Source organism: Suillus fuscotomentosus (genome assembly GCF_016647785.1).
Source record: "Suillus fuscotomentosus strain FC203 chromosome Unknown F5891scaffold_26, whole genome shotgun sequence".
Classification (NCBI taxonomy): Eukaryota; Fungi; Basidiomycota; class Agaricomycetes; order Boletales; family Suillaceae; genus Suillus; species Suillus fuscotomentosus.
This window is the reverse complement of record NW_024539538.1, coordinates 546,515-559,662: the sequence shown is the minus strand read 5'-3', so window position 1 is coordinate 559,662 and position 13,148 is coordinate 546,515. Positions and strand designations below refer to the sequence as shown.

The 13,148-nt window shown below is 46.4% G+C and overlaps 2 protein-coding genes across 2 annotated transcripts; both read right to left on the bottom strand.

Moving 5' to 3' along the window:
- Positions 1–6,850: 6,850 nt before the first annotated feature.
- Positions 6,851–8,931, bottom strand: F5891DRAFT_1188567 (uncharacterized protein; the record flags this gene model as incomplete). The annotated part of the gene is made up of 9 exons (XM_041367020.1): positions 6,851–6,949; positions 7,003–7,029; positions 7,079–7,178; positions 7,230–7,499; positions 7,609–7,625; positions 7,689–8,068; positions 8,246–8,577; positions 8,641–8,646; positions 8,693–8,931. 9 exons carry the CDS (start codon positions 8,929–8,931, stop codon positions 6,851–6,853), a joined length of 1,470 nt encoding a protein of 489 aa, XP_041226233.1.
- Positions 8,932–9,560: 629 nt separating this feature from the next.
- F5891DRAFT_951969 (uncharacterized protein) lies at positions 9,561–9,932 on the bottom strand (the record flags this gene model as incomplete). The annotated part of the gene is made up of 1 exon (XM_041375082.1): positions 9,561–9,932. A coding segment is annotated over one exon (372 nt), but the record flags the coding sequence as incomplete, so codon positions are not given.
- Positions 9,933–13,148: the final 3,216 nt, after the last annotated feature.

Here is a 13,148-nt window from a genome sequence, read left to right as displayed (position 1 = left end):
CACACTCCCTGGGTCCATCGTCAGCCACCCATCCCTCCAGGAATTCGTGACGAAGTCATAGCCCTCATTAAGTCGAAAATCGCCTCTGGGATCTACGAGCCATCCAATAGCTCCTACCAATCAAGCTGGTTCTGCGTCGCGAAGAAAAACAGCTCGATTCGCATAGTTCATAATCTTCAGCCACTCAATTCGGTCACAGTCAAAGATGCAGCCACTCTCCCTTACGTTGAACTATTCGCCGAACAATCAGCTGGACGCTCAATCTATACTATGATGGACCTATTCGTCGGTTTTGATCACCAAGCCCTAGCTGAAGAATCCCGCGACCTCACCACCTTCCAAACCCCACTCGGAACATTTCGGCTCACAGCGCTACCTATGGGTTGGACAGATTCTCCCGCAGTCTTCCAAAACGATGTCGCATTCATCCTTCAGCACGAAACTGACATTGCTCCCAATTTTCAGGATGATGTCAATGTTCTTGGACCTCGTACGCAATATGAACTCTCAGATGGTACATTTGAGACCATTTCTCAAAACACCAGCATACGACGATTTGTTTGGGAACACTGCTTAGACGTCAATAGAGTTTTACATCGTCTCAAGCATGCAGGAGCCACAGTGTCAGCGAAGAAGCTCTTCATTTGCGTCCCCAAGGTTCTCGTCATCGGACAGTGTTGCACTTACGAAGGACGTATCCCAGATGACTCAAAGATTGTCAAAATCAAGAACTGGCCCCCATGTGCGACACGTTCTGAAGTTCGCGGGTTCCTTGGCACTGCAGGCACCGTGCGCAACTGGATTAAAAACTATGCCTTCATCGCACAACCACTTACCAATCTCACTCACAACATTGTACCTTTCGTTTGGGATGATAATGCACAAACTGCCATGGACACCCTCAAGCACGCTGTCATTAACTCTCCTGCCATTCGACCAATCGATTATCATAGCCTCAATCCTGTTATTCTCGCCGTCGACTCATCCCATATTGCCTGTGGATGGATCTTGCTTCAGATTGACAATGAAAATCGTCGTCGACCCTCTCGTTTCGGCTCAATCACTTGGAACGATCGAGAATCGCGCTATTCTCAGGCAAAAATTGAACTTTATGGCTTACTCCGCGCACTCAAGGCTACTAAAGTCTGGACCATAGGAATCAAGAACTTCATTGTCGAAGTCGATGCCAAATATATTAAAGGCATGCTCAACAATCCTGATATTCAACCTAACGCAGCCGTCAACCGTTGGATCGCGGGAATCTTACTATTCGACTTCTCGCTCAAACACGTTCCAGGACCCAAGCATACTGGCCCAGACGGCCTATCACGTCGTTGTCGTGCACTGGAAGATGAAGATTTCGACGAAGAAGACTCAGAAGAAGTGGAAGAGGAGATAGATGAAGTACTCAGCTATGGGATATGGACAGTGTTGGATTCACGCAATGGAGGACTTGGAATGATGACAGCGGGCCAGGTTTTCGTTTCTGCCAAAGCCGACCTCAGTACTGACCTAGAATTCCCGCGCAATGAAGACTCCAAAATGCAGGATGATGACCTTCGTGCCATCCAGCTTTATCTCGAGACACTCGTGCTGCCTTTGGGCACACAGCTCTCAAATCGCTCTCGTTTTCTCAAACGAGCAGCAAAATTTTTTGTTCATAACAAACGACTTTGGCGTCGTGATCCTGCAGGTCATCATCAACTCGTCATTTTCCCAAATGATTGTGCATGAATTCTCCAGAAAACTCACGACAATCTTGGACACAAAGGATTTTATTCAACTCGACGAACCATAGCAGACCGTTTTTGGTGGTCATCCCTCGATCATGATCTCTCTTGGTACCTCAAGACATGTCATCAATGTCAGCTTCGATCTATCGAAAAAGTCGTCCTACCACCAACAGTCACTATTCCCGCGCCTCTCTTTCGAAAAGCCTATACTGACTCTATGCACATGCCGACTTCGCATGGATTTTCCTATATTGTTCAAGCTCGTTGCTCACTCACAGCATGGCCAGAGTAGCGCATGTTATGAAAGGAAACTGGTCGCACGTTGGGAAGTTTTATTTTCGAAGACTTGTTATGTCGTTGGGGAGGAATAGAGGAAATCGTTACTGATAATGGCATGCCGTTCGTGGCTGCGCTCGACTGGCTCACGACAAAATACCATATCCATCATATCCGCATCTCAGCTTACAACTCAAAGGCCAATGGAATAGTTGAACGCTCGCATCGAACAATTCACGATTCACTCGTCAAAGCATGTGAAGGTGATATCACGCAATGGCCAATTCTCGCGCCCCATGTCTTCTGGGCAGACCGTGTTACAACTCGAAAATCCACTGGTCATTCACCATTTTACATGGCGCACGGTGTTGAACCACTCCTCCCACTCGATATCACAGAGGCCACATTCCTTATCCCAGATATCACCAAAATCATTCCTACACACGAGTTACTTGCTATCCGCGCACGACAACTTGCCAAACGAGATGAAGACCTTGCGGACATTCACAAATGCATCCTCGCAAGTCGTTATGCGTCAGTGAGAGATTTTGAGCGCTGTTTTTCAAACACAATCAAGGACCGAAGTTTCAGGCCAGGCGAGCTCATATTGGTCTTAAACAAAAAGATTGAGCCTTCATCAAACGCGAAGTGCAAACCGCGTTATTTCGGTCCTATGGTTGTCATCTCGCGCAACACAAACAGCACCTATTATCTTGCTGAAATTGATGGAGCCGTTTCGAGGCTCAAATTTGCCGCATTTAGACTCATTCCGTACCATGCACGTTCACCAACGACACTCGAGGTCACGCAGCTTATCGAAACGGACAGAGATTCAGTCGCAGGAGGAATGGAGTCATCAGGTGTTTAATTCATTGAAGGATCAACCGAGGACGGTTGATATCTGTAGTTGGGGGGAGATGTAAGGATGACCAATCATTTGTTGCCGGAAATAGCCGAATCAACGCTCACTGCTACCACCACCTCACATCACCGGCACTCACCACGACCAAGTCCTTGTCAGCCGTTATAGCACTAAAACTCTTGTTCGCGTCTCTCTGTTCATCCCCGTCGCTCTGCTCACAACCGAGCCATCTAAAAACTGTCAAAACCTATGCACGCTCTCATTATCCTGTCAAACCATACCCATTCAAACCTCCGCTCGCTCGTTTTCGTACTCTTTCGCGTTATATCTACCCTACCTTCTCGGACGCGACAATTCTCTCTTCGGACTGCGTTTTTCGCATTTAATTTTGGACTAGCCATCAATAAGGACCCTTACTATTCTAACAGTATAAGTAGCCCATGTACAGTCCATACTGACAGGCAATCAGATCTAGTCACGCAGTCTCGCTCTTGCACTCCTTGATATATCTATAACTCTTGTCTAAACGTCTCAAAATCATCACATTCCCTTTATCTAAAATGTTCACTAATAACTATCTAACTCTTTAGCGCTCGTACATCCTCCAGCGGTCTCCCCACCCCTTCGCACTCGCGAGTCCGACACCGACTTACACCATAACTGACTCAGAGATGGCTTGCTCATGCTGTCGTTCCATGATGGCTCGTAAGTTGAAAAGAAGGTGGGAGGATAAAACACTGTGAAACACCAACTGCAGTCTGAGTAGTATACGTCAAACACAGTCAGGATGTTCAAGAGTGAAACTTATGTGTTGAGAGACTCTGCATATTCCGACTTCACCAAAGGATTAGCAAAACCTAATTGAAAAGGGAATGTCTTACCGGAAGGAAACCTATAACTATGATGTTGGCTATTGACATTGCTTATGTAGTTATCGAGTGTTAGCCTGGTACCCCGAATCCGAAGACGAGAATTGCTCACCTAGTATACACAACACATAAACTATACCATCCCAGTACAGACACGCAATGAGACGGCTCCCCTGTCGTCCTCGGTGATACCAGGCTTGAAAAACATTGAGACATAGTATGACTATGTGTAAGGTCAGCTTTAGTAACTCCACAGAGGACAAAACAAGACCTGTCTCAAACAGAACCAACAGGGCATAGTCAACTGCATATATCGCAATTCTTTGACTTTGATAACAACCAGAAGTTCCTAGTGGGGGATCCTGGTCTACATGATAGCCAAGTCAGACTAGGGACTCGCCAAGGAGGGCTGTAATGAAACGTACATTGAAACCACGATAAAGCATTGGCACCGACCACCGCAGATCCTGCGATGCAGCCCTGCAAGATGTTGTGACTGAGATGGATATTGCCAATTGTAGGCATGCATTTACCAGCGCAAGTAGTAGTAGGGAAACAAGTAACACTCTGTTTCTTCCCCATAATGTGTACGTCCTAACAAGAAGAAGTGCTGCATATCCGGTGAGGATTATACTGAAAAAATGTGCAGGGGTGTCCATTACATTCTGCGGCAACAGTGCCAATTATGTTAAACCCTTTGCATTATAAGTAGTTCGGAATTGTACAGCCCATAGCGCTATATTAATACATCTTGAATGGACAACAGTCCATAAATACCGATACATACTTACCTATAACTATCCAATTGTCCAACAGGATGTATCCTTGAGGAGAATCGTTTATAGAAGCTTTGGGCACTTGCCAGCTTACAAATCACTGCTCAAACGGATTATCCAATGTGACCGCATTTTTAGCCCCACAGCATGGGAATTACCCCACAACGCCCAAAACATCGACCATTTTTGGAATCTCCACAATATCAATTATTCCCACACCCTCCCCACCTCATTGCAGCTTCACCACTACACCACAACAGGTCCCCCTTCATATATAAGTAGTAGTTTGGAATATATATGTATAATATAATATAATAGACCATTTAACATATAATAGGATACAGAATACTTTCGCATTTTTGCCCCTATGGTAGGGAAGTGTCCCAGGTTATTCAGAACATGTTTAGGAGTATACATGAAGAGATTCCCATCTTTATTTTACCTCCTGGAGCCTTCTGCATCAATAGATATAGCATATATATGAGAAAATACAAAATATGTTCTCATTTTAGTATTTCCAGGTGGATAGACTTCAAAAAATGATCCCCAGCATCTATTTAACAGTAGGAACAATGCATCAGGAGCCCAGGACCATAGGACAAGACCTTGTTGTGTTGTATATCTCCCCTCTCCTGGTGGTTCACCCCCTGTGAAAATTTTTCCTGCAGTACTGGACCTCAAGTATGGTAGGGGGTCTATTTTTATTCATATTTGGAGTATATATATCATATAGATAGCTCATTACACCAACAGGATACTTCTACAGGAACAAAAACATAGAAAATCACATTTTCGATGTTTTTGATGTTTTTCAGCATCTTACCATTGCACAGATGATCCAACCTGCTCATATACAATTAGTGTAGCATATATACTTGCTTGTTATGACCAAGATCAGCTACATATAGGGCGGAAGTTTGAGATCTGATGTAAAGGGGACATTTTTACTGATTAGAGGCCCATATGTTCAACTTATCAATTTTTAATGATCAGACACCTGGAGCACATTTTAAATATATTCAATATCATAGACCCTAATTTACAGAAAGATCCACCCAGAACTGAGGGTTGTGGAAGTGAAGTAGATAAGAAACTGAGTGTGGGAAAGTTCAAATGCTCAAAACATCGAAAATGGTCAGTTAAGCAGTGGTAGGACTTTAATCCCAGTGACAACAAGCAAGGTAGAGGTGGATACATGTCAAAAAGGTCAATAGAAATCGAGGTTTACCTATGTTTTAATGCGCATCGATGTGTAATGACAAAAATGAGACTTTTATCGATTTCATCAGTGTTACAAGTAACATTGGCTACATGGCCCCCCTATCATTTTTCCCTGTCATCCTCGCCCTTGTATGCCTCTGGCTCGTACTTCTCTACCGACTATCCATTGACTGGATCCTCAGGACTGTTCCCGTCCCTCGTCCCCCTCTTGTCGCACCCATGTGTGCACATGCCCTTGGGCTATGACTCGTTCTGACTCGTGCCACCAATGTGGCTTTCCTTATCTTGTCTTATCTTTCCTCTGACTCATGCGTGCTGCGCATTGTATCACTTACCGTTGGCTCGTTCCAACATTTCTCGGTCTCATTCCGCATTCGACCTCACATCACTAATCAGGCTCTGCTACCAGCGTACCTATACCCTTTCCGTTTTCCCCTTGCCCTTACCCACAGTACGGTAGCCTTGCCCTTAACCCTTTCCACTTAGTATAAGTAGTCGGTCACCCTGTACTAGATTCCCTAACTTGAATCTACTCAATCTTCCCTGGAACATACTTCCTTCTGAAGCCCCCTCAGCTTCAGTCTCTAGTATCTTTTCTTAGGTGCTCATCGCGCCTAAGTCTACCCCGATCGACTACTCATCGTTTGGACAAGACTGTCCTTACTTTGAGAACATCAGTAACTTTGAAGACAGCCATCTTAGAAGTCACGTGACACGCGCGTCTCTGATATCTGCCGACTTGTCGTCGCCAGTCTCAGTTGCTACACCGGACCCTTCTGGTTATGTCACGAACATTAGCAGACGACACCCCTCTTAGGGCTCCGCATAACAGATCTATTTGAGTGCATAACAATTGGTACGCGTTGAAAGAGAAATTTTTACGCATCGAAACCCATTCGATCGCTTTCTGGGCTGTTTCTACGTTCGCAGTTTAATCACATTGATAGAGAAAGAAACAAATTAATACATTGATAGGTATTGATAGGTATCACTATGGAAGGATATACAACGAAACACATCCATGCAGAGCGAAACACAATGAAGAGAAACAAACACACCGCTCGAAACGTGCACCCCTCCCCTCCACTTGCTGCAGCACTCGCACCTGCCATCCTACTCGTCTCTGTCGGATCCAGTGAACTCCTCCTCAGTGCTGCCTCGAGGCCCACTGCCAGTGGTACTAGTGACCACCGCCGATGTGTTTGTTGCCAGCTGTAGTAGAAGGTAGTTAGCTTGTGTATACTAATAGTAGAACAAAAACGCACCAATGTTTGAGCTTGCACTTCAAATACCTGAGGAGTGCATCAGATCATTGAGTAGTAATAAAAAACAACCACGTACTGCTTTCTCTGCCATGGGAAGTTGCTCCCAGTATCCTTTGAATTGTTTGGCCATGCCCAGTAGATTTCCGGCAGCTTTCCATGCGGCTGCACATAGATTCCTGTCGAGGACCGTTAGAATAAGTTCTCTGGCATCAATGATACACGCTCACCGTGCATTTATTGTCTTCTGGATATGCATCGCCTTGGCTTTGCTTGGCGCATTTGGCTCTTTTGGTGCTGTGGGAGCTTTGACTGGATGAGGTTTTGCTTTGGGCTTGGGCTTAGTGAGAATGATGGTGGTCACAGGAATTGTGTCTGTAGTTGTAGGAATTGTGTCCATAGTCGCAGGAATTGTGGTCATTGTCATGTTTGCGGTCGCAGGAATAGTTGATGGACTTGGAGTTGCAGGAATAGACAGGGAACTTGATGAGCTTGATGCACTTGTGTGTGTAAGTCAGAACGTCCCCGACACGCCAGCGACCCTATATTTGCTGATATTCAAACAGCCATTAGTACTTTGACTGTCAATCAAGAAACATTGAGACTTACAACAGTGGATTTTTCACCTTAGAAAATGTAGAAGTGACATTAGAACAATGACAGGATAATTGAACCCGTCTTGATCTTACCTCTGGAATCATAAGGCTGCTCTTCTCCTCATTTGTGCGAGATGAGGAGGGCTCAGAACACCCAGTGAGTGCACCCGTGGTGGCAGGCATGTCAGCAGTGGCGGGAACAACAACAGGCTCTGACTCTCTCGTCTCTGGGACAGTGCCAGCAATAGCAATTTGGATTGATGTGGGATTATTGGGGTTGGAGGGAGCACTCAGAGCCTTTAGTGCTGGATCTATGAAGTCATTGAGAGTGTCATGAGTGGGAGAGGCAACAACAATGGGAGATTGGTTAGAGGTGACATTGGGGGGGATATTGATGTCCATGTACTTGAGGTCTGAATCTTCTGGTGCCGTCACTTCGGTTTTTGGCTTCTTGACATGTGACGCTGATAATTCTGCAGCCTCGTCATTGTCTTATGATGTTATCGCTTTTGATCGTCCTCTCTTTCGACTGCCTCCGATGTGGTATTTGTACCATTATGAGTAGTTCTGTGTTGCAAGATGCTCGGCTTTCCAGTTGTCAGCGCAGTATCTGAACTCGACGTAATTCGTCCTTATCGCATGGTAGAAACCCTCCTTGAGGTCGAGAGGGACTTGAGACCAACTGCTAGGCAGTTTCACACCTGCTTGATTCAACTGATGGAGGTATGCGGTAAACACACTATGTGCAGCCTTTGCTCTGTGTCCGTCGACAGGCACACCAGAAGCATCTTCAATGAACTGACATGCAACATTCTCGCCTTTTGAAAGCCTCGTTGATCTGCGCTGTGTGCTTGTAGCACCGGACCCTAGCTTCGCAACAGCCTTCTTGGCTTGAATATGCAATGTCCATTTGGAGCGAGTCCAAAAATTGACATCTTTGTACTCGTCAGGACTAAGATCCTTGTCTGCTTCATTGGCACTGCTTGTGGCAACAGTATCGACGATGTGCCCGTTTCATCCAAGTGAGTTGGTCAGCGCAACAAACGAACTCCTGCAAATCAAATCAGTAGATAGATCACTCAAATAAATCAACCCACTGTAATGCTGCCACTTGTGCTGAAAGAAGATCTCTATCCCGTGCAAGCTGTTGGTTCCGCTGTTCAAGCAGCTGTACATGCTGTTTGGACTCCTCTAATTGGCTCTTGAGGTGCATATATGCGCTATTCTTGGAGTCTAGTGACTGGCAGCTGCTGTTTCTAGAGAAAAAAGAGCTGTGTGACGATACCCCACTCGACATGCTTGATGAGTCTAAGGAAGAGGAATTGTACCCATCCATGGTAGACGGGGGTAGGAAGTTGTACTGGTTGGGGGTTTCGCGTGTGTCTATCAAATTCAACTGATGTGAAAGACTACCTGGAAAGTTCTGAAAAGACTGGGTGTTGTGTATATTCATGATGTTAACAGCGAGATGGAAACTATGTTTGTGTAGCACAGTGATGATAGGAGGAAGCAACGTTAGACAACTTCAATCTCCGATTAGTAAGACCAACTGGAAATTCGCTAAGTCCCTCTCACATACGCTATGTCACTACCACAGGCTCTTCAAGACTTTTTTGACCTACGGAGTCCGAGAGCGAAATGGACAGCTTACTCATTGGTTATTTTAATGTATGCCCCTCTACGTCTACAGCTCCCATTCAACCTCATACTTTTCACATTGACACTGGTAGCACTACGGAGTCCGAGAGCGAAACGGACAGCTTACTCAATGGCTATTTTAATGTATGCCCCTCTACGTCTACAGCTCCCATTCAACCTCATACTTTTCACGTTGACACTGGCAGCACCACAGAGTCCGAGAGTGAAACAGACAGCTTACTCAATGGCTATTTTGTCATATGATCCATTGTAGTACATTCAATTCTTAGTATCAAGGACACGTGTAATAGACTCTGAAATGTACATTTATAACTCATCCTCATCTCTGTCTCCATCTCTGTCCTCGTCGTCTTCATCAACATGACCTGCAAATTGAGCAACATCAAGACCAGGTTTTTCAACAAGGAAGAAACAAAGTTCTGGGTTATCAGGGAGCTTATGGGGGAACATTGCGATGACAGCTTGAATTGTGAAGACCTCAACAACCATGAGTGATTCATTGCCTTGATGTGTGCATGAGTATAAAGTATTGTAAGACTCTAATAGAAGCTCGTAATCAGGTGTTGAATATAGGGATATGAGAGCGAGAGTCTTGACAATTCCATCGAAGTTCATCTGGAAATAAAACTGAACCTCGCCAAATTGTATCCGATCATTGATACAAAGCTGGTGATTTTTTTAGCTCGAGTTCTGATAGGTAAAGACTCTGTTACTCACCTTTACATTTCATGCCATGCGTGGCATGCGTGTCATAGCATTTTCCTTCCAACTCGATCGTGCAACTTGTCCATTGGGAATTCGTAAGCTGTTGTAGAAACAACTATACTGTGAGGAACAGATGATGCTCCAAACTGTATCTATAAATGTTGAAGGTCGTGCGTTTGCCTAGTCTGCTATGCTTGAGATGACAAGCGCGTTCGACCCTAAAGGGGAAGCAAGTGCAGTGAAGATCTAGAGGTATGCGCTGAAGCAAGGCGCGAGAAAGCGCAGGTGCACGCAAGGTACGAAGGCGCGGGAACGGTGCGCGCATGGTGCACTGTTGCACGGGAAAGTTGCACCTCATATAGGAATAGCTGTGGACAGTACACAGTGGTGCTGCGAGTTTGTGCTGTATACTCCCTAGTGGAAATTGCCATATCATGCCATGAGAGGCATGATTCTCTACATCTCCCAGGGACTTTAAATTCTGAGTGTCCCCACTCAGCGCGCATGTGGTGAGGATGTCGCATGATAGTATGCGCATGCGATGCATGTATAATGCTTGGGTTGTTGGGCGATGAATGCGCACATGCAGAAATTATTGCACGATGTGTGAAGCGCGGGAAGGCATAGGTGCGTGCAAGGTGCGAAGGCGTGGGAATGCGCGCACATGCACAAGGCGCGACAATGCGCATAGCATGGTGAATTGCGAGGGTGACTCTGGTGTGAATAGTGCGCCATGGGTGTGGGGTGATGATGCAAGGGCGATATGGATGTGGCGCGCGAAGTGTGAGCAAGACGCGCATGTATAGTGTGAAGCACGAGAAAGCGCGTGAGTGTTGCGTGTGTTGTATTGTGCATATGATGCAAAGTGGTGTGGTCCAAGAGCGATCCAATCCATGTCCAAACCAAGTCCTGCTAGGCGCGCTAAATATTAGGTGCTAAAGGTTTGAACAGCATGAGTAAAACTATATGTGAAAATGCGAAGGAAAAAATGGTAAACTTTGCGGATGTCCTATCCGACTTGTCTTCTTTGTGCGGCAGTCGACATTTACACCTTCCTATGAGTGAGGCGTGGGAAGCGCGCACACGTGTGTGCATGAGGCGCATGGGCGCGGGAATATTGCGCGCATATGCGCGCGTTCTAAGGTAAAAAGGGCATGGTGCCGCGTCATGCGTGCGAAGAGAAAATAATACTATTGAGCTAGGCGGGCACAATCTAAGGTTGTTTTCTTGTATGTTCTTCTAGGCAATTCCTATATGCATATATATCAGTGAGTTATTAGTCCTTGGGACGGTGTTATAGTGAGAGAAAATGAAAATGGAAGAGCGCTGGACAAAACCCAGGGTAAAACTGAATGGTATCCTATGAAACGGCAGTTGGTATATGCTCCTCCTTGAGCGTGTGCGAGTGCGTAGTGACTAGCGCACTTCGCGTCTCTTGCGAGCTAACACTTGACCCAAGGTAGGGTTGGAATGCGCGAGGCGGCTGGCGCGCTTGGGGGGGGCTTGTAACTGGCAGAATGAATTCCTGCACAACGCACTGCAGGTTGAAGGCGCGCCAATGGGAGGCGCTGCAAGGAGTGTAGAGGCGCCCTACAAGCTGATAGGATGCGCGCGATGTGCGCGCCTTGAAGCGATTTCGCACGAATTTGATTATATTGGCCGAACACGCGAGGAACGGCCATTTCTCTGCAAATGGATTAGCGAGAGACATGTATAGCGTGGAATTAGGCGCAAATGTTGTGTGAATGGGCTGTAAGGGTGGTATATCAAGGCGCAGTAGGCGCATAGGTGAAAAAGAATAGTGCGCATCAAGGTGTGCAGGAACAAAATTGACATGGTAAGCAAAAGCACGAAAAACGCGAATAAATATGGAAATTGCGAAGTTAAAGATGATGATAGGGGGGTTAGGCGCGTATGTATGTGTCAGGCGCGCGCCTAAGTCGCACCTGAATGGCTGATTAGAATATATTTTGTGTTGAATGAAAGAATTGTGATTTAAAGGGGGAGAAATGATAGAAATGCGATAGTGTGAAAACTCTGCTAAAATTATGAGTGCGCGAGGCGCGGGAATCGCGCGCACGTATTGTGCGATGTGCATGATCATGGCTGCGTGAACAAGGGGTGGTGCGAAGATGAATTTAAAGTTTTTGGAAGCGTCATATAGCTCCTTAAGAGCTTTAAACATGAAAGAGACAGAAAACGCGAAATGAGACGAGGAAAAATATACAATGCCTCTAGGCGCGCGCATTGCGTGTCCTCAGGCGCAATATGGTGCGCCTGAGTTGTGCCAGGGTCGCCTGAGACATGCTCTGCTTGGTGGTTGGGTAGCGCGATGCACGGATGCTTTACTGGTGCGTGATAGTCACTGGAAGCAAAAAGCGCAACATGCGCATGATCGTTAGTGACAGATTGAGTTTCCAGAGACAAACTCTGGTCAATGCAAGGTGTGACTTGAGCCTCTGATGCGGTAGGAGGCTCCTCTATAGGCGCGCTAAGGCGCAATAGATGTTTAGGGTCATCCCTGACCTCTGATGATGCGAGTGGTGATAGCGGTGATGGCGATGGTACGATTGGCGAGGTTTTTTCCTTAAGTGATGCAATAGGCAGGCGCATTTCGAGCGATGGCGTAATAACGTCCATAATGGGCACGTTATTGTGCAATAGATGTTTAGAGTCATCCCTGACTGCTGGCGAGGTGATAGCGATAGGCGCGCGCGATGCGATAGCGATAGGTGCGCGTGTTTCAACTGGCGCATTAGTGTGCAATAGATGTTTAGAGTCATCCCTGACTTCTGACGCGATTGATGGTGATGGTGATGATGCGGATTGTGAAGGAGATGGTGCTGCTGAGGATGATGGTGAAGAGGCGCCTGCAGTGCGCTTCTGGTTGCGCTTCGCGAGCGCGCGCTTGAGTTCGTGATCTAAAGTGATGCAGTCAGGTATGGTTTTGCATGCTGGCGCAGTTGATGGTTGGGGTGCACGTGAATCGCACAAAGGCGCAGGAAGGGCGTGCGCACGAGGCGCGTGAATAGGAACTGGTGGCCTTTTGTCAAGTACAGCTTCTGAGGATGCACGATAGAAGAGTCCAGCTGTCGCATTAGCGCTAATGGTCATATCCTGCATTGTGCGGCTTGCATGATAGCGATCTTTACACTTAGCCACCTTAACTTGCACTGGCGCAGTTGCTGT